Source organism: Saccoglossus kowalevskii, chromosome 13 (assembly GCF_978046115.1).
Source record: "Saccoglossus kowalevskii chromosome 13, keSacKowa6.1, whole genome shotgun sequence".
NCBI lineage: Eukaryota > Metazoa > Hemichordata > Enteropneusta > Harrimaniidae > Saccoglossus > Saccoglossus kowalevskii.
Window position 1 is genome coordinate 30,435,344 of NC_140653.1, and position 22,082 is coordinate 30,457,425.

The 22,082-nt window shown below is 39.1% G+C and overlaps 1 protein-coding gene across 1 annotated transcript in view; it reads left to right on the plus strand.

Moving 5' to 3' along the window:
- LOC100370854 (dmX-like protein 2) overlaps positions 1-8,169 on the plus strand; it is a 72,811-nt gene extending 64,642 nt beyond the window's left edge. The window contains exons 32-34 of the mRNA XM_085507401.1: positions 1,580-1,724; positions 3,069-3,286; positions 4,316-8,169. Of these exons, the coding sequence (XP_085363527.1) occupies positions 1,580-1,724; positions 3,069-3,286; positions 4,316-4,513 (561 nt within the window). The 3' untranslated portion in view covers positions 4,514-8,169. The remainder of the gene's footprint in view (positions 1-1,579; positions 1,725-3,068; positions 3,287-4,315) is intronic.
- Positions 8,170-22,082: the final 13,913 nt, after the last annotated feature.

Genomic DNA, 22,082 nt, shown 5'->3' on the forward strand with positions numbered 1-22,082 from the left:
TAGTGTGAATGTAGTGTTCAGTGTATTTATCACAATTAATAAAAATAGGCTGTTGTGTTTTATTATTAGTTTAGTCATAGTCCTTCTATCCTCGGTCTGGAAACGACTAGAGTTCTTTTGTCTCTAACCGCATTGCGGGCAAACAAACCGTTCACACTCGGGCCTAGGGAGCCAGGAAGTCAGACAGATTACAATACTGTCAGAATATTCATTAAAATTGGCAAATTTATCGTCATGCAAAGCGTTACCTCATTGTATGTCTTCACTTTGACCTCAAATTCGGGCAACTACAACATAAACAAAACATGTAAACAAAATTAGCACTATGAAATTTGGGGTTTTTGAACCCTTATACGTACCAAAACCAGTCTACCAACTCATAAACATTCCAGTTCCTGCCAGGTAAAGATTAATATCGGGAATATGTTAATCTTCTAGTTTTTAATAGGAAAAAAACAGCGCGTACCAACATGCTGAAATCGCTGAACAAATCTTGTCAAAATGGCGTCGTACATGTTACCATGGTCGATCGAAAAACCTGTGATATTTCTGCTTCTTGGGGGTTCATAACAATTCAAGTCAACTATGCAACAACTAATGACTTTATTTGATGCGGAAGTATAAAACAATGCTTCAATTTTTGTCTAAAAATGTTTTTTTAGCACTGAATAGAATACAATTATAAACATCACCATTTGCATTTACAATCGAAAAAAAGCATCCATAAAAATTGCCAATGTAACGTCAATAAAATAAGGTGTGACAAATAATAAATCAGCCCACCAATTTTTAATGAATTGTTTCGATCATAAAATGTCAAAATCTAAGACAAATATTGGTTTTGCGCTGAGAAGAAGGGTAAATAAAATAGTTCATTTCAATCAACCCAAGAATCAAACACGAAACATTCCTGGGTAAAGGTATGAAAATTTGTTGCAAAAATGTGTCGCTGCTGGCTAAAATATGACCTTGTACAGATATCCTGATTAAAAAAATTGTGTGAAAAAGCTCGAATTCTGGAATAAATAAAGTGGTAAAAAAAAACAGCACTGACGTTGTCAAAAATAATGACCGACTGTGTACTGATCATGTGATAATGCTTTGCGCATACCCGCAACGCGCACGCAAATTCACATATAATACAATGACCATTTCCAGACTGGGGATAGAGGGACTGTGGTTTAGTGGATAATTCAAGATTTGGGAACCTAATTTTGGGATTCCTTTTGGTGACCTCATTTGGAGACTCTCTACAGATTAATCTCTATATAATTTGAATAACAATTAAATAATGTAAACAAACTTTGCAAATCAAATAAAACATACGCAGAATGGGTTGTCCTTTGCGTATTTGACGTGTTCCTTTATCTTAGCAGTCATTTGGGCTTCACGGATAAATGCACTTCTCTAACTGGCATATGCCCTTAGCATTCAATTTATTTTTGACAGTTCAAGGTTGTCGTAAACGTCAAAAACAAGTACGTAAATATCCGATAGTGTGTGTTCATATGTCATATTGTATGTGACTGCTACAGGCTGTGAAGAAGCTATTAATATGTGACGTATTTCTTAATTACAGAGTTTACAGTGTCACAATAAAGGTATTAACGACTTCGCCTTTATTGGCTCTTCTAGTCTTCTAGCAACAGCGGGACTCTCATCAGACAATAAAAACTTGTGCTTATGGGACACACTACTACCACATCGTAGTTCTCTGGTACAAGGTAAGATAACAAAAGTGGCTCAGGATAGGATTTTTCATGCTGTTTACGTTTATTTAGTTTTAGTTGTCACATCTTTTTCACTGAGATCTATATTTTTTACTGAATATTAGTCCAAAAACAGGGACTTGTAATTTCACATCTGTGTGTCCAACTGTCCATTCTTATTTGTTTTGTGATCAAATTCAAGATGGCTGACTGACAGCCATTTTAATGCCAACAATTCATCAAAATCAAACATTTCTGTCATTCTGTTCAAGCTTAGTACACATTCCATTTTGTTTCAATGAATGCTGTTTATCATGGGATATGTGTACAAATCACTCCTATAAAAACTGACATTAAAAATCTACATTTAAACTAGACTAGATTTATTCTAAATTTCAGTGACATTCAAACATTCATATTGTAGAATGTCACAAAAGTTGGTTTTCGTGGCTACAAGAAGTTGGTGATTGTAATTCATACTTTGTTTAAATTCTAAAAATGAATTAATTGTTGAATACTCATGACCATGAATATTAATTACTTAATTTGCATAAATCAAGTTATTTTCTGATAGACTTCAGACGACAGCTGTACAATGAAATTTTGTTTTTCTTAGTGTTGTATCTGATGACCAGACCTATACATTTTACTTTGTGCTGCGTGGTTCCAGTCATGCAGTAATTGAAGGTGGCATAATTGTGAAAAACAAATTATTACATGGACACTTGACTAATTTGCATAGACACTTTTTGCAAGAATGTGACTCTGAAAATGTTATTATACAAATGTGCTTAACCTTTACATTGAATAATTCATGTTATGCATCAAATGTCTAGAATACTAAATGTTAGACATGATCGAATATTTTATATAATTTGCATATTTTTGCAATCAGTACCAATTAAAGTGAACAACCTGTGAAGTACACAATTACTGTAAAATTTGTATTAGAAACTGCGGCTCCTATTAAAATGGTACAATGCAACAGAAGGGATGCGGCTTCTATTAGAGCATCTATACATGAAAAATAATGAATTTTTGGTTTTCAATTATTAAAAAAATTACTTTTATTAGGGATGCGGCTTCTAATACAGATTTTCTATTAATAATGTCTTTCTCAATAGTTAAGTCACAAGTGACAGACTATTAAGTGAATCTATTTTATAGAATAGCGAAACATTGGATATTTATTCCAACTATTTATATTGGCTTGGTCAGTAAAAAGTAATGGGAGAAGTCTAGGGACATTTAGCCTCCTTAACGACATAATCATAGTGTCATAACAGTGTTGGTAATAATGACATATGATACATTGAGTAATAGTAAGATTATTCATGTCAACAATCATTTGTTTAACAGCTTTTACCTGCCATGAAGGTGGTTGTCCATGCCTCGTCTTTGCACCTAATCAACAACTCATTATATCCGGTGGTAATCGAGGTGACATCTCTATCTTTGATGTACGACAGCGCCAGCTACGACATACATTTCAAGCTCATGATTCGGGGGTGAAATGTTTGGCTCTGGATCCAACAGAAGAATTCTTTGTGACTGGCTCAGCGGAAGGCGATATCAAGGTACGTGTATAGTATGACACTCAATACACATCTAGGCATCTAGGCATTCCTTTGTGAAATGCAATCATTTCATGTGTCTGTCTGTTCTGTTGTCTGATATCTCACAAACCACTTGATTTCAATGAAACTTGTTACATAGGTGCTCTGGGATGATCAACAGACCGGCGGTATTAGTTTCTGGTTGGCATCCATGTATATTACTAGTACTTGATTGTTTGTGTCATTTGTGTTATTAATCAAATTTAAAGTTTTATTTCCATTAACTTCTCAAAAAACATTCAGTAAAACTTGGTACAGGTGATCTAGGATAGTTCACAGACATGACAAATTTTGGTTTACATCCTTGCATATTAATTAACTATTTTGCATAAATTAGGTAACATTTAATTTAGTTTTTACTTGGTATGCAGCTCTCTGGGTATCTGTTTTTTGTTTGTCCATATTAATCACTTAATTTACATAACATTTTCAGTAATTCCACTGATATACAACCACATTTATTAATTTCGTCATAACATATCTATAAAACATTCAGAACATAAAAGTAGTAATAATAATATCTTACTAATATGGTTTTCATAAAATAAATTACTTGAAAACACTGAATAGGAAAGGGTAGCAAGCAATTGTAAATTATGTTGACTCTAACCCCCGTTATAATGGCCAAGATTATTGATCACTTGATCCCAAACTGTGCTGCTGCAATCAAATTTACCTGTTCTCATTATCTTTTATTGTGCTCTGTTCACAGCTATAAATTCTTGATATGTACAACATAACGGCCAATGAACTAGTTTATTCATTTCTTGGAAACAAATATGACATTATTTCAGTTATCCATATTTTCACCTGTATATTCAAAAAATATTTTGGTTCTCTGGAAATGTGTCTGAATTTATTAACAAAAATGTAGTTTTACAGTGTTTTACCATTTATGTATATAACACATTAGTATGCCTTTCTTGCAAAGTTAGCTTGACTATAAGAATCTTTCGGTGTGTGCTCATTTAGTATTTGTTCTCTCCATAGGTGTGGGGACTGTCTGTGCACAACTGTATGTATTCATTCCCAGGAGAACATGCACGTGGTACCTTGTTCCGTAGTGCGGGTGGAGGTGTAGTGCAGCTTGCACTCACACCCTCCCATAATCTTTTCTCTTGTGGGGCTGATGGTACAATGAAGTGGCGTGTCATTCCACCTGGCAGAAGCACTGTCAATACCTTTTAAACTATGTGTAGAAACAAAGTTGCTGACAGTACAATAAAGGGACATGTCATTATTAGCAGAAGCATTGTCAACGCATTCAAAGCTACTTGTAGAAACAAAGTTGCTGACTGTACAATGTAGTGATATTTCATTCTCGGCAGAAGCATTGTCAATGCATTCAAAACGATGTGTAGAAACAAAGTTGCTGTCTGAACATTGCAATGACGTCATTCTCAATAGAAGCATTGTCAATACATTCTAAACTATGTGTGAAAACAAAGTTGCTGTCTGAACATTGCAATGAAGTCATTCTCAATAGAAGCATTGTCAATACATTCTAAACTATGTGTGAAAACAAAGTTGCTGTCTGAACATTGCAATGACGTCATTCTCAATAGAAGCATTGTCAATACATTCTAAACTATGTGTGAAAACAAAGTTGCTAATACAAATGAGTTATCATTACTGCAGTATTATTTCTTTGTATTTAAATAAAGCATGATTATAACACATTATTTATAAACATCCACATAAAAAAGCTGTCCTTTTCTCATTTACAACTGAATTTATGTATTTCTATTATTTGCTCTGAATGTTGCATTAGAAGCACAATAAAACAATACTGTATTTGCTGTCTGAATAGCACATGATCTAATGTAAATGACAGAGGTGAGTCATGCAAGTTTTGGCTCAAATGTACATTTGTATGTGCAGTTCTGTTGCGCTTTTTATAGAGAAAATTTGTTTTCTGTATTTTACTACTGGGGCAGACAGACTGAATCAAAATGTTTAGCAACATTATATGTTAAATGGAACATATATCGGTAACGACCTGAAAGCACTGAAGTGACAGTATAAAATAATTTTTAAAGTGAACGCTGGTCATGCAGATTTGTGTTATTTTTTATTCACTGTTTTTTTATTATTCAGTCAATAGTAAAAAATATTATCCTTTTGTTGCTGCTTGTAAATCTTGTCACCACTTTTATTAATCGCTTTTCCTTCCATTCCATTAAAAGCAAGTATTCAATATACTGTAGAACTTTTTGTAGAAAAACGTGCTTTCAAGGTAATTTTTTTTTTTAAATTGTGGTTTGGAACATGTACTCTTGAAAGTTCCATTCATAACTAAACTAAACTGAGATTAATATTATAGCTGAATTTGAGTTCAGATCTAAAAATATGAAATCAAAAAAATATTCAAAAATGCTGTCTACCTATGCTTTTATTGATTGTGTTGAAAAAATTGCAGACTGTGTGGAAAAGTTTCAGACCTCGTTGAAAACTGGAACTACAAAGAAATAAACTATTATGGCTATCCCCACTATGAATCAATTTTTAAACAAGATTTACATCTTCTCTTATCATTTATGCAGTAAATATTCTAAGAAGACACATTCAAAATTTATTTACAAACTGGTAACAAATGTATTTTCTTTCTCAGTGATGATGTTTTGTTGTATGAAGCATTATTCAATGGACATTATATAATTTTGTGACTTAGGGTAGTATTTTGGCTGTCGGAATATTACGTGCCATTTCTGCCACACAGGTACAAGCATGTCAAAGAATGGTAACCCTGACATTGAGTACATTTCAAACAAAGCTCTTCAAGATAACTAGAAACCGATTTCATGTTTTCAATGTCATTAAACTAGTCATGTTACATCTATACAAATATGTGCAAACCACTAAGAATTCTGGGAAATATTCAAATGGCTTTGCTCATGGACCAAGAGACAAATATTTTTGAAAAGTAAAACAAAACTACTAATAAAATAGAAATATCAAGCCAAAACGTATGTCAAGTGATCACAGAATATAGTCGAGCATTGTCGGTAATTCACTTGATAGAAATTCTCCCAGTATTTTAGTTTTCGAACCAGTCAGTTATTATTTTTCAACATTGTCAGACCGATGACATGGGGGTCCACGTAGTACCTCTATCATTATTAAACATAACCATGAGGTTATGAATGAAAATCATGCTTGTTGCTGTGATACAATTAAAAGACATGTTAATTTTCCAAAACAAAACATTCAATATATATATCTGAGACTAGAAAATAGTAAAAAAAGCTGATTCATTCAATAATTGCCAGAATGTTTGTCAGTTATTTGCTGATACATAGGGATCTGGGTGATCTGGATAAGGGCGATAACCTGCTATATCATCACATGCTATGATTCATTTTCCAGTGATTTGAAATTATTATGTCCCATCTTAGATTTGCATCTCGTTTTTATTAGCATAATTCATTGAAATGTCAAATTTGAATATTTTTGTTTCATTTCTTCTGCCTTATTAACTATGTAATACAGGAAATGTAAGATTTATTCAGACTAATTATATATTTATACAGTCTGTTGCCATAGTAAAGAATCCCCTTCATACCTATATGTAGTTAAAAAGTTATACTCTGCTGCTTTTCAGAGTAACAGAACTACTTGTGTCTGAATGGTATGATATCCTGTCTGAAGGCCATCTATCTTTGCTTGCAATGTCTGCAATCATTGTCTGGTTTGTCAGGAATATTGTCTGGTATCATCTCCGGAAGGTCCGGTATCCCGTCTGGAAAGTCTGGTAATCTGTTTGGAAATTTGGTATTCTGTCCACATGTTCAGCTATTCTTGTCTGGAAGGTTTGCTATCGTTGGCTTGAAGGTCAGATATTCTTGTCTGAAAGATCTGGTATTCTTGTCTGAAAGGTCTGGTATTCTTGTCTGAAAGGTCTGGTATTCTTGTCTGAAAGATCTGGTATTCCGTTAGGAAGGTCTGCTGTTCTTGTCTGGAAGGTTTGCTATCGTTGGCTTGAAGGTCAGATATTCTTGTCTGAAAGGTCTGGTATTCTTGTCTGAAAGGTCTGGTATTCTTGTCTGAAAGATCTGGTATTCCGTTAGGAAGGTCTGCTGTTCTTGTCTGGAAGGTTTGCTATCGTTGGCTTGATGGTCAGATATTTTTATCTGGAGGTACTCTGTCCACATGGCCTATCGTCGTCCAGTTATCCTAGCTTGTCAGGGATGTTTGATATCATTGTCTGGAATATATCCACTATCACTGTTCCTTTGTCTGATACTAGTATCCTTGTCTGATACCTTGTCTGGTTTGTCTGCTGCCCTGTCCATAAGATCGACTATCTTCTCCATGCTTATTCCTATGTAGTTTTAATTGTAATTAGGTCACTACATATTCTCCTCATTTCTATTTGGCTTCAGAGTTTTGTTGAGAATCATAGTATAGGGGATGCAATGTATTGTCTGTGCGTTCAGCCTTTTAGAAGGCTACAATGCTTTGTGTGTGTTCACAAGTGGCATTTTCATATGGCTGGTTCTATTTTTTTTTCTTTGCTACATGCAGACAAAATGTCACTCATTTTACAAAACTATAGCAATACTGTTATAAAACTATCTGTCTTGTGATTCACTATATACAGAGATCGTATTTTGTATTTTGTGTGAAAAATAGCAATTTTACTTGAATGAAAAATGTAAATATTATTTTCCCCATATTTGTAGTTAAATATTTGCAGTGGGGTGTTGTTGTAATTTATGTAAATTCATTGTAAACATGTGAGTAAAAGTTGTGTTTATTGTCTATAGACATATATGGTATTATATTGAAAAGAAGTATGGTGAAATACAATTGCAGATCAATAAAAATAATCTATCAAACCTCAATTGAGTTTCTGCTGTGTGTTTCTTTCTTTGCATATTATTCCATTACTTGCAGGCACATTTTATAATTGCTTATAAATATGATTGTAAATGTTTATAGTCACCCACCCGTCAACAAGTATGTTTGAGTTATTCTTGAAAGCTACCAATCGTCGCAAGTTTCCAGTTTGAAGGGTGCTCAAGAAAAGTCATCAAAATGTAATCTGCCTGTGTAGTTTTAATTGAGTCACCTGATTTGCCTTGTGTTGAATTTAATTATTGAAGTACTGTTTTATCAATGGACAGTTTGAAATTATTTGCTTCTTTTGCACATGTCATGCCGGCTTAACCAATTCAGTGCATCCACTGACTCTTGTCAACTGATCGCCGCTTTTATTTTATTTTGAGCATGTTATTGCTACTTTAGGGAAACATTTGTCATCTATAGCAGAACATATTGCCCAATTCGATAATATAGTAAATTTATCCAGTTACAACAATGTTTGAACCTCTTGTGCTATGTGACATGTGATGAATAGCTCCAAGTCCATATGTGAACCAACTAGAGGAAGAAACTGCCACCATGATCATTGGACAGAACACTAACACTCTCTACTGTCATGGCATGCTTGTATGAGGCATGCCAAGGTGAACCTACAGATTAAGCTTGAAGTGATGCTGAAGCACCCACTTATGACTTATGGTAAGTAAAATAAAACCTTTCCATTTTTGTACATCTATCAAATATACATAATGCTGTGAGAATGAATGCTTTGAAACGTGTCAAACTACCCCTACTGATCACCTGATTCCTTGCCCATATCAGATCGTCTCCTGGAAATTCCAGGGAATGCCTTCATCTGTTTTGTACCAAATAAAGTGGGGGGATTCTTACAATCAGTGATAGTGCTCTAAATATGACGCTCCTAAAAGACCCAACAAAAAAAAACATGCCATTGAGTTATGTCAGATCCTGGCTTTGAAGAATTCATGTACATCACATGTACCCGGCATGGATCTTAACACACATGTCAAATGATTCATTCAGGGTGGTAACACTACTGTTTATTCAATGAAAGCTCTTGTGTTTGACTTTTCCACATCACCGCTGGTATTAAATTATGACAAGTAGTTTAATTACAGTTTTAATGCTAAAGGCATCTTTTTCTCGACAGCATTTCACATCAACAATGATATTGGGAAAAGCTGGTTCAAGGTGTGGATTATTGTATTTGACAAATCTCCACCTAGTCTACCTGGAGGTATGGAAAAGACATGTGTCGATGTTCTGTTCCTCTGAGAAAATCTGTGCCCTTTTGTGGTGGTCCAATCTGATCACTTAGTGTAGTGTAGGCTAGCTCTGTATGTACACCAATTAGTGCAAAGAACTGAAAGCAGGTCACCCTCTAATTGATTTGATTTTTTCTTTCTATGTTTAGGAGGAATCTTATGAGTCTGTGGTCTTTGCAGTCACTGCTTTTCAGCTTCTCAAATAAATTATTTAAGGTACTGGTGAATGTTGTGTAACAAAGGACGTAAAATACTAGTTAATGCTTCAATAAATGACACAAGACACAAGGTTTTGGCAAAAGTGGAAGGGGGAGCGAATTGCGGACGCAGGCATCGCAGCGAACAGCTCCATGATGCGACTCGCCTGTGAATTGCATCATGACGCTGAGCGCGTGGTACCTGGTTGCAACTTTCCACCAGCAGAGACTGTACAGGTGAGCGTCATGGCTGGCGTCCCCCTGGCGGAAGCCTGCAGATAGACTCACAACCCCAGGGGGATGGACAGCGTGGGTACCCGTGTAAAGTCTGCTTGGTCTGTGGTGGAAACCCCCCAATTTAAAGGCAGGATGATGTGTTGCGGGAGATGGGGATTTACACAAATAGTAAAACAAACTGATAATTACCAAAAAAAAAAAAATTGAAAAAAACTTGCACAGCAACATAACGAACATACTGTAAATAAGAAAAAGAAACAAGCTAAGGAAACCGATAAATTTACAAAGTCTATCGCGATAAAATAAAACAAAGCATGGTTAGACCGATAAAACATTAAACTAAATACACTGCAAATACATGTAACGAAAACGAAATGAAATCTCAAAACAAATTACGAAGATACAGTTAAAAGAAGAGCAGTCAGCAATTGGACAAGTGACCTAGAACTGAGCGGATGATGCTGGGGGGTGTGCGAATGTAGGTCTGGTAGGCGTCGCTGCGCCACCTGCCCAGTGCCTTGATCAACCAGTCCGGAAGATTTGCGTCAGCAGCTGTCGTGGCTGCACCACTGCGGAAACTGTGAGTAGTGTAACAGTTAACATCTGGTACAGATGCGTGAGTGAGAAGGTCTCGAATGTGGTTGCTAACAGCTTGCCGCGTGAGGAAAGTACTGTTGGCGAACTGGAATGCAGGTAGGTGAGCGACGGAACTATGTAGTGCTTTGTACGCCTGGTATGCCTACACAGCGCAGACCGATGACTGTGAGGGTACGATGATAATGTTACATCCCCAGCGGCATGGGTCTGTCTTAGAAGCCTTGAGCGCAATGACGAAGTCTGTGTTGCACGTGATGTCTGCCATCAGTAAAGTGCGTTGTGGATCGAAGGTAGTTGACGCGGGTGCGACAAATTCGCTGACTCTCAAGAAGCCGAAGAATACCAGTGTAAAGGCAGACCACAACATAGCTTTGTCATGGTTGCAAATAGTGGGATGGTTTGCGACGGTGTCCTTAAGAATTCGCATTAGTGCAATGGTGATTGGGAGTTTTACACGATTTGGCATGCCGTGATGTCTTTTAATGCCTTGCATAGTGAAGTGAAGCAGGAGGTCGTCGCGTATTGATGAGGTGAAGCCAGCTTCGATGTGCGCACGGATGATAGCTGCGAGGTAAACTTTTAGCGTACCATAGGTAAGTGACGACGTTGCGAGATGTGTCATAAATAGAATCGTTGAGCATTGCGTTAGTGGATAAGGATTCATTCCATACATGCGACAGAAGAGAAGATAGCGAGTTTGTCCCGCATGATATGTCCGTCGTGTACCTGGTGCAATGCTCTGGTTGATGTAGTGGCAGGCTTGTTGTGTGAGGTTGACGGGACTACGTCGCATATCGGAGCCGTTAAGAGGGTGCACAGGTCTGGAGTTTTGGTTGGGACCCTGTCTGTCTGAGGTGCCAGTCGCTGAAACCGCAATATCTGTTGGTGGGAGAGAGAGTCAGCGATATCGTTATGTGAGATCATGACATGAAAGTTATTAGATGCTGCAGTGAAGAACAGCAGTTGGACAAGTTGCATATACCGTGGACATGATGAGGAGCCTTTTTTCCATATTTGGACGACTGATATGTTATCGCAGTGAAACCGTATTCGAAGACCATACCACAAGTGGCCCCAAATTAAGGAAGATAGTAGAATTGGGAGTATAAAGGGTCATTTGTAATGAATGGAGGCCAGGTGTTTGTGAACCAATGACCCTTGTAGAATGCCCCGTAGCCAAGTGTTGCTGAGGCGTCTGTAAACAGTTCGAATTCTGGGGACGGTATCTAGTTTGGGTTGAGGAGGGATGCTGTGCCGTTCCATGATGGGAAGAAGTCACGCCACCATTGAACGTCATTCCGGAATTCGTCACTGAGTGTTATGACTTGAGAAAGACTGGTGGCTGTCATGCTGATATCAATCATGTGCCTCAGGAAGATGCAGCCGGCTGGTATGCACTTACATGCGAAACTGAGGCATCCAATGAGGGAGAGCAATTCACGTTTCGAGCATGTATGGCAGGTCAACCAGCTTGGCAGCTTGGAAAGTAGATCTGCAAGCTTGTACTTAGGTAGTCTAATAACCATGTGGACAGTGTCAAGCTTCACCCCAAGAAAGCAGGGACCCTCAACCTTTTCTGTAGCAACGGGTACCCCCAAGTGGTGACAACTTTGCAGCATGACATTCATATTGTGCTGGCAGGCGTTAGTGTTTGCCTGTCCAACTGTCAGGAAATCGTCTAGGTAGTGTAGAAAATCATTATTCCTTGCACGATGACTAACGATCCAGTGAATGGCATCAGCAATGTGGTTGAAGATGTATGGTGCCACACACGGTCAAAGAAATAGCATCCTTCCCCCAAAAAACCGAGCAGGTGCCAGTCTTCCTTCCGAACTGGGCATAAGGGAAATGCGTGTTTAACATCGATTTTTGCGAGTAAGGAGCCATGGCCATGCTTGTGAATGAGGGCTACAGCATCATCGATGCGTGAGTAACCCAATGAATGATCTTCTTTTGAGATATTGTCATTAACGCTGTCAAGTGTTGGTTGAGAGAGATCCATGATACTGCGAAAACCCCCACTTTTCTTGGGCCGTAGGCCAAGAGAATTACAGACGAAGTTTTTGAGGGGAGGTCGTTTAAATGGTCCCATAGTGTGACCAAGTTTGAGTTCTTTTTGGATTGATTCTGTGATGATAGAGGGGTTGATGCGAGCGGACTTGGCGTTGCGTGTAAATCTTGGGTAGTGCTTGCCGCAAAATCGAAGGTTGGCCCCATGAGAAATGTTAAATAAAATGGCTGCTACGAATGATTTGATCATGCAGTTCTTGCGCAAAGGAATCGAGCTTAAGAGGTGTGCTTGGGTGCAGATTTTCGACCACGTGAGCTGGCATGATCATTGGCATGAAAGGGTCGTGGTGTATGGCCACGAAAAAGCTAGTTTTTCGTCTCAGTATCGCGGTGGCTAGTGGCAGTGTGGCCTGCAGAGTGACAAGACGAACAAGACAAGACGATTATACCGGCATGGAGTTTCGCAGCGATCTTGATTGAAATTACGACACACTGTATTGTTATCAGTTGGCATCAAACTTGATGGCATTGTTTGGCTTGGGTCGCGTGATGACGCGAGGCTTGTCGACAGTTGTCGAGCAGCGGGCGGTTGCGAAATATTATTCGACTGTGTTTGACAGTTTCCTTGCTGTTGTTGACTATGAATGAGATCTGCGAGTTCGCTTCTGCTAACTGTGATGACATCGCTGGGGGAGTTCGTTGACTGTAGTACAGTGGGATCTCCATTGCGTGTTGACGATACTTGCGGAGGTGAGTCAGTTACGTCTATATAACCCTGCACGAGTTTCATTTGCCGCCCACAGACATTTATTATTTTAGTTGCCAGCATAGTTAAATTGCTGAACGGCATTGGATAATTATATGACGTTTTATATTATTAAAATTACTGTCTTAAACAAAACAGGTAATTTATTTAATTACTGATGCCCCTCAGCTATAACCTACTGCTCAATGGGCAATGTGGTTACAATCATGTGTCACGGCAGAAAACTTAATGACGACCAGTAATTCCAAACACTACTATTATATCTCCTCTGGTGGGTCCATCATATCACAGACGCATGACCAGATCTGTTAACAATTTAGGGGAGTGGGGTGTATGTGAGCTCAGAACTGTTCTCCCTTCACACTTTCACAGGCTATCCTCTTTCTCAAATCATCACCATATAAATGCTGAGTCACTTTGTACTAGCTCCACTTTTACCAGAGCCATTGGTGGTATTTCAGCACCATACTGAGCAGTCACTTAAGCTTGTATCATACATGTTTCAGGTAGCATCTCTCATGTTCCATTCAAAATAAAAGCTTTGCTCACCTTGATATCACTGAGATGTAAAAACCTGCATGTTTTGTTCTTTGACAACAGGCTGACCAAGTTCACCGTTGATTCGGTTACATTATTGTAATATCCAGACGTTAAACGATAGTTTTAGTATTGTTGCCATTTGGCGCTTGTTATATCTTTGCTATGTATGACGTCATTGAGACGCGCATTGCATTGTGCGTTGTTATTAAAAATATATAGAATCCAACATGGCTGAATAGCGGGACCAAAAGCAATGTGTCGACTATTTATTGACAGGGAAAGACATTACAATTATGGAACAACCAACTCTTTAAAATCAGAGATCGCAAGTACAAGCTACACCCATCTACATTCCCAGTAGAACACAAATTATGGACTGGACTATAAGTAGATTGTTGTCGTTGTGCTCCACAAGAGTATTGTTGTAATATTATGCAACCTCAAATGTTCATTACCAATGTCAATGATACACATGAGGCCGACAAGTTACATTACGCTGTCCAGAGTGGTCCTAGAGATGTCATGTTTGTTTACAAAGATGCTTGTATCCTTGAGATCCCGAATACAGCGAACATGCATGACTGATAGCTCTGAACTTGTTAATTGTAATCACTCAATAAATTCATGTCCTTTTGCTTCAATAATCTTGCCTGTAGCAAGAGAATCACAAATGATAATGACCATCTTCTTAGTGTCTCGCTACTAATTTGAGCTCCTTCCATTTGTTAGCTATTTCTCAGACTTGCTTTGATCGAAATCAAGAACATGTATGATGACTTGCATGTACATTCTTCCTTTCGATCTGGTTGACATTTTGGTTCGCAAGTTTGCTAAACCATTTTGCAGAGAGTGGTGGTTGTCATGGTAGACATGATTGTGATAATATTGATTGTAAGATGGGCAGAGATCGTCATTGTGAGAGCTGAGGTAGTTGTAATCTTAAAGGTATTTTTGATAGTGATAGTAGACACTATGGTGGCATTGTCAATAAAGCAATATGTTACTTTCCAAATAAGAATTGTGTTTTAGTTTTATTCTGAGGAAGCGGACTAAAAAAGCATGATGTTCCCTCAAGCCTGGCATAAATAATGCTGATCCTTCTTAAACTTAGGCATGAGTAACAACCCTCCTGACAATCCCCAGTCCCTGGTATAAACCTCCTAATGGTGGCACAAGACAACAAATGCATACAAGTGGATTCTCTGGTGTGACTTTTTGTGTGATTATATTATTGAGATGGATTGTTATATTGGGAAACTGCTTCTATCAACTTCCGACCAACTTCTACCATCTTCATATAGATGAATTTTTTGAGTTAAGACTACATTATTTATGTTTTTGGCTTTAAGATGAAGTGTATATTTGATTGCTTATTATGTCTTATCAGATGCAATTCAACTATGGCAGTCAGTGAATCAATCCTTGGTATATTTACATATCAAAAAATACTAATATTGACACTGCCAACTTACATAAGATGTTATTGAAATTTGCACCATCTGGTATAAAATTATTCTTTTAACAACGTGATCAGGCTGTTCTGCTGTAATATTAGAACAAATTGTTTGTGTTCATTAGTTGCTATACTTTTTAAGTGTTTTCTCAACTATGAATATTTTGATGCCTCAGTCTTGATCCCCAACACACGTGCAACACACCTCAATCGTAATCCTCGCACACAACATCATGTGATCTTCTATCTCGTGCACGCCTTGCTTGTACAATTTCCATTCACATGCATATTGTAAGCTTGTACTTTCTTGGTGGTCATTTACCTAATCCTACTTGCCATACAATAATTAAGTTTTCCTGTATCTGGCTTTGCCTTAGCATAGTCATTCCTCATTCAGCAAACGACCTGAACACATCATTCACTTTATTCGATAATTCCTCAGAACAGTTTGAACTCGCCAAACGATCTTCCAAGTACTATTGATGACCTCATTCAAGCTCGAATTGCAAAGGCACTCGCATCATTGCAATTGGTTAACAATGCTCGATCCAAAAGTACAAACAGTTCGGAATATCACTGCGTCACAGGACCCACCAACTACCATGATGTCTCAAACTCGCCATCAAAATGTTTGTCTCTAGTTTCGATAATCAATTTGGCTATCGAAGTGACAACAGCCCACAGCTCCTCATGCGAGCTACGATCCGACATCGCCATTCCCACAAATGTCAACAAACGGCAGCCATTACTTTTCAACCTCCTGGCATCCCAGATGCTCTCGACGTAGGTGGTGCACTCTTCGATTTCACCAGGACAGCCAGACCACCAGCTCCCATTCCACCAGCAAATCTTCCTATGCAGTATGTAGACTCATCAATGCTTTCAGCTATTTCTCTGGGTAAGTTCATCGAACTTAGAGATTTACATCCTGACTTTGAAAACAAATATCAGCTTTGACCCAGACAACCACGGAATTGCGTCATTTATGACCCAGGTGAAACGAAAAACTTATAGACAGCTATGCATATTGGTCTCAGTGCTTCTCAGTTTTCCATGCCTACAGAGCTTTATACTTTTTATCGAAAAGCATCCAGTCTTCAAATTACTAACGTTCATCGCATCAAAAGCAGTAATTGATCAACCTGAAGCTTGGCTTGCCTATGATAAATCATTCTGTATGAACGCAGCTTGATTTCCAACAACCAACTGCAGCATCCCCGATCCTCAGCTAGATCTTGTTCATTTTCAACAATCCCCACACTTGTCATTATAATAATACTAACATGTTTTTCCTTAGGCATGAGGGCATGATCATGCTAACTAACTCAACCCAAACCATATTTCCAGCAACACCTCTCAAGCTGCACACTTTTGCATCATCCCTACATGGCCACCTAGACAAAGAGTTCACAGGATCAGTACTACACACCATCTCAGAGGGCACAAAATCTTCGTTTCAACGGAAAATCTGCACTTGACAACTCTCTAGGCCTTCGTCCAAAGAAGACTGGTGGTCATCGTCTGATCCTAGACTTCTCTCAACCCACATCTGACATCATCATCAACCACCACTTAAATAAAGATGACTACACACTCTGTTACTCCTGTATTGATGATGCCATTGCATTAATTCAGAAATGTGGCCAAAGTTCACTACTAGCAAAATCGATATCCAACATGCCGTTCAGCTCTCCTGTGAGGAAAGGTGACTGAAATCAAGTGGCTTTGATGCTTCTTTTTCGATAGAGTCCTCCCCTTTTGCCTCAGATCAGCTCCGTACCTTTTCAACCACCTAGTCTAAGCAATTCAGTGGATCATCACCAATGAGCAAACACACATAAGCTCTTACACTACCTGGACGACTATTTTGCATTTGGCCCTCCTAACTCGCATGCATGCCCTCACATCATGAACACCATGTTATCTGTGTGCAATAAACTAGGTGTTTCTATCGCCAAAAAAGGTAGAAAGCCCCTCATCTACACTCACATTCCTCGGGATTGAACTAGACACAGTTAAAAGTACTCCCTGCTTGGCTCCATAAAACCTCCAGCACGAAATGAGAGCTCTTGTCGCTGATTGGCATGCTGAGCTTTGGACATATTATTCTTCGCCACATGATCAACTTCAGCACATTCGTCACTAATTTCAACAGTATCGTAACATTGATCGAAAACTTCCAACTAGACATTCAGTAGTGGTGAGATTTTCTACCATCCTGGAATGGTTCTGCATCATTCTTGGAGTCCCACTGGTCACCTGCTCCAAACCTTGAACTGTTCGCAGATACATCAGGTTCCATTTGTTGTGATGGCTTCTACATTGGTCATTGTTTCACAATGTCATGCGCAGTAGATTTTCCAACCTTCATTGAGTGAAAAGTATGTATCCTTTTTCATCGCTTGTTCAATTTTGGGGCATTAATAACTCTATTGCTGATTCACTTTCTTGTTTACAGATGCAACGCTTCAAGCAACTGGTTCCAACCGCCGACCATGTCCAACATCACTTCCACCTGATCTACTCCCAGAAAACATCATAGCTTAGAACTGCCAGCCGCCCACTCAAATACACAAGCCCTAGCAGCACAAGCATAATTGGGCAATGCAGCATCGCAGACACAACCCGTCGAACCTACCAAGTTTTCCAATACCGCTACTACAACTTCTGTGACCTGTACCGTCTACCAGCATATCCAGTCACATCACAAGCAACCATTCGCCACCTACCTAGCTCAGACTGGCATAACATACAAAACCATAAAGGTCTACCAGGCGGCCATTATCCATCTACACACCCCGCTACACACCGACTCGGGCCAACCAGACAACATCTCGGACAACGTACATGTCACACGCAACGTAATATTACTGTAATTGGTATAGTACAGGTGTGATGATTCAAATACCAAAATGGCAACAGTAACAAAAAGATAACATACGAACACGGAGCCAACAGATGAGGTTTCAACTGGTACTGGTATTATTATACTCTGCAAACATCAAGTACAATAACGCGGTAAAACTCCACTACTCCAATAACTAGATACTTAAACTCCAATACAATTCAACGAGATCTCCGATCTGAACTCAGTGCTGAACAACTCCCCTATATATACCCCCACTGTCTATAAATAGACCATTACATCAGCATACATAATGAGTCTGGAACTTACTACCAATTTCTAGAATATTCCATTACCTTCTATTGCCTCCTACAGTGTTCTATTACCTATTCAATCATTTTCTAAAAAAAATCTAGAATATTCCACCAGACACAGTACGGTTCTAGAACATTCTCAGTGACACGGAATGGTAAATAAGGCGTATGCGACATTCCTCCCCTCTCAAGAATATTATAACATATAATATTACATGACTAGCAACGATGTCAATAATACGAATATGATAACAATTTCAAATAAAACAACAATACAATATATCAAATCGAACTGAATAAAGCTCTGAGTACATAAATTCGAAATCACATACAGTAGAATATAATAAAATATGAAATATAATCATAAACAAATAACATTCTACTATACTGTTCAAAAGTTTAGGTAGTCAGGTGGGTGACGTCTCCTGCTCAACATATAACTTTAACATATTTACATGATACGTCTTCACTTTGTCACCTACCCTCACTCGATAATCGTTTTTGCCTATTACCTGCTCCACCACATAAGGACCTTTCCACTGCATCAACAGCTTGTTGTTGTGAATTGGCAGCAAAATTAACACCTTATCTCCTTCCTTAAGCACTCGTTTCTTCGTTTTACGATCATAGCAACACTTGTATCGGTTCTGTGCCTTCTGTAATTCTTCTCGAGCAATCTCTAAAGTCTGTTCTAGCCGATCTCTCAACTCAAACACATACTGGTAACTATTAACTATCTCAGGAGTATCGCTTTCTTGTGTCCATAACTCTTTAAGGATCTTCATTGGGCCTCTAACCGTTCGACCATATAACAGCTCAAATGGGGAAAAACCAGTTGACTCCTGTGGTACCTCTCTATATGCGAAGAGTAAAGCACTAATATACCGATGCCATTGCCTTGGTTGTTCATGGCACAACCGCTTTAACATCTTCTTCAAAGTACCATTAAACTTTTCCACCAGTTCATTACAAATGGGGTGATAGGGCGTAGACGTCAGTCTCTTAATGCTGAGCAATCTTGATACTTCTTGCATGCATTCTGACACAAACTGAGTCCCCATGTCACTTAGTACTTCTTCTGGAACCCCCAATCGGCTATAAAAGTGAATCAACGCCTCGGCTACAGTCTCCGTATCTATACTTTTAAGTGAAACAGCCTCTGGATACCGTGTAGCATAGTCCACCATAGTAAAGATGTATCGATGACCCCTGTCACTGGCTTGTGTAATTGGTCCAACCAAATCTATAGCCACACGCTTGAATGGCATATCATTTAAAGGCATCTTACCTAATGGGGCCTTCACAACTGATCCCTTTGAAACAGTCTTCTGGCACACATTACACGACCTACAAAAACTGGTAACATCTTGATGTAGCCCAGGCCAATAAAAGCTAGTCACAATCCGGTCTTCTGTCTTCTTTATCCCCATGTGTCCACCAAATATTGAATCATGGGCAATCTCCATAACAGTCCTCAACAGTTTCGGCACAACCACTTGACGTACCGTCTTGCCTCCTGGAACTGAACGATACCGATACACACGATATAGCAAGCCTCCATATACCTGGAACTCGGTTGTATGGTGCCCTCCCACCTCTTGGTCTCTCTTATTATAATATTTCTTCAACGATGTGTCTGTCTTTTGTTACATGTGCTCCAGTCTTTACATCACACACTTTGAGCGGCTTCACCTTACCAGATTTCTTCGCTTGCGCTCTGGTTGTTACTGCTCCACTCACATTCCACACTGGATCCGGGTCATCTGGTGGTCTTGCTCCGGGCACATTCCCAACAATTAACTCATAGATTGGGTCCTGCACACATAATGCTTCAACCGTGCCTCTCAAATATGGCGTATGAATTTCCACCATGGCAACTGGAACCCTTCTTACAGTACGATCAACCATCAATATATGACCCATCTTTTTTGTATACTGGTTATCTGGTACCAAGCTCTTCCTGACTATAATGCCATTACACCCAGTGTCTCTCAACATGGTTACAACTGTGTCACCAACCTTCCCTTGACCCACAGGCAAAGTTCTGTCCTCCACAACGCCACTCCGTTCCATACATGCACCATTCACAACCTTTAACTGCTCCCCCAATGCTAACAACAAATGGTCCTTCTCAATCGTTTTAGACACATCACTGTCAATTTGAACAGCACAGCTAGCACTGATATTAGACTCCTCTTTAACCACTGCAGCTGCACCAGTAGTAGTGCTGGATGTGACACTCTTTCTTTCTTGACCCTTGTGTTGTCCACTACGGCAGAACTTAGCCACATGTCCTATGTCACCACACTGAAGGCACTTTTTACCTTTGTCATGGTTGACATCAGTAACGCGAGATGGACATTGTGCTGCTCGATGACCAACACCCTAACATACAAAACACCGGATACTACTACACTGTCCCACATCGGTATTTCTAATGGCAGTCTTATCATTACGCCTCACCTGGTCCTTCGTGGATAACTGTCGATCATGTGCCACTAGGTACTGCTTTGCTATTACTGCCAACTCATCTAAATCTTTGGGTGCTCTTTCTTTAAGATAAACTGCAAGATCTCTTGTACAGGCACCAATAAACTGCTCCTTCACCATCAAGTCGGTAACACCATCATATGTTGCTGCAGTGCCTGACAACTCAACCCATTTAGCAAAATAATCCTTAAGCTGCACAATTAACTGGTCAGGACTCTCAGAACTTTCAGGTTTAATTTCATGGAATCGCTTCCTGTACCCATCCTCTGTGAAATCGTATCTTGTCAACAGCGACACCTTCACCAGATCATAGTCAACTGCATCAGTGTCGGACATCCTAGAATATACTTCCAGTGCTCTACCAGTCAACAGCGCACTCAATTTTGTGGCCCATCCATCTTTATGCCAACTCGCATTCGTTGCAAACCTCTCAAACTGCAATAAATAACTATCAAGTTCGACCTTACCATCAACAAATGCAGGCAACTTTGGTGACTGTGCATCACTGACCACATTTCGTTGACCACCAAAATCAGCCTGTTGAAACTCCGGCATTGCTGCTTGCAGCTCTAATTTCCTCAACTCAAATTCTCTTTTCTTTTCTTCCGCTTCCAATCGTAACTTTTCCCTTCTTTCCTCAATCTCCCTTTCCTTTTCTCACTGTTCTGCTTCCGCTTCCAGCCATAACTTTTCCTTTCTTTTCTCAATCTCCATTTTCCTCACCTCTGCTTCCCTTTTCTTTTCTTGCTGTTCTGCTTCCATTTTTGCCTTTCTCTCTTCCCTCGCCGCTTGTCTGTCAGCCCGCTGAGAACTCAGTTGCTCCAAAATAAATTTCATTTTGTCTTCTCCAGTCATTCCCAGTTCATCCGCCCATTCCATCAACTCTTGTTTCGACATATCTTTTATCTCGCTGGCCATGTTGTCTTCTATATGTCTTCACTGTTCCCGGACGAGCCCCCAGATGTCACACGCAACGTAATATTACCGTAATTGGTATAGTACAGGTGTATTGGTTCAAATACCAAAATGGCAACAGTAACAGAAAGACTTCCCTGGCGGCGATGATAACATACGAACACGGAGCCAACAGATGAGGTTTCAACTGGTACTGGTATTATTTTCTATGCAAACATCAAGTACAATAACGCGGTAAAACTCCACTACTCCAATAACTAGATACTTAAACTCCAAATACAAT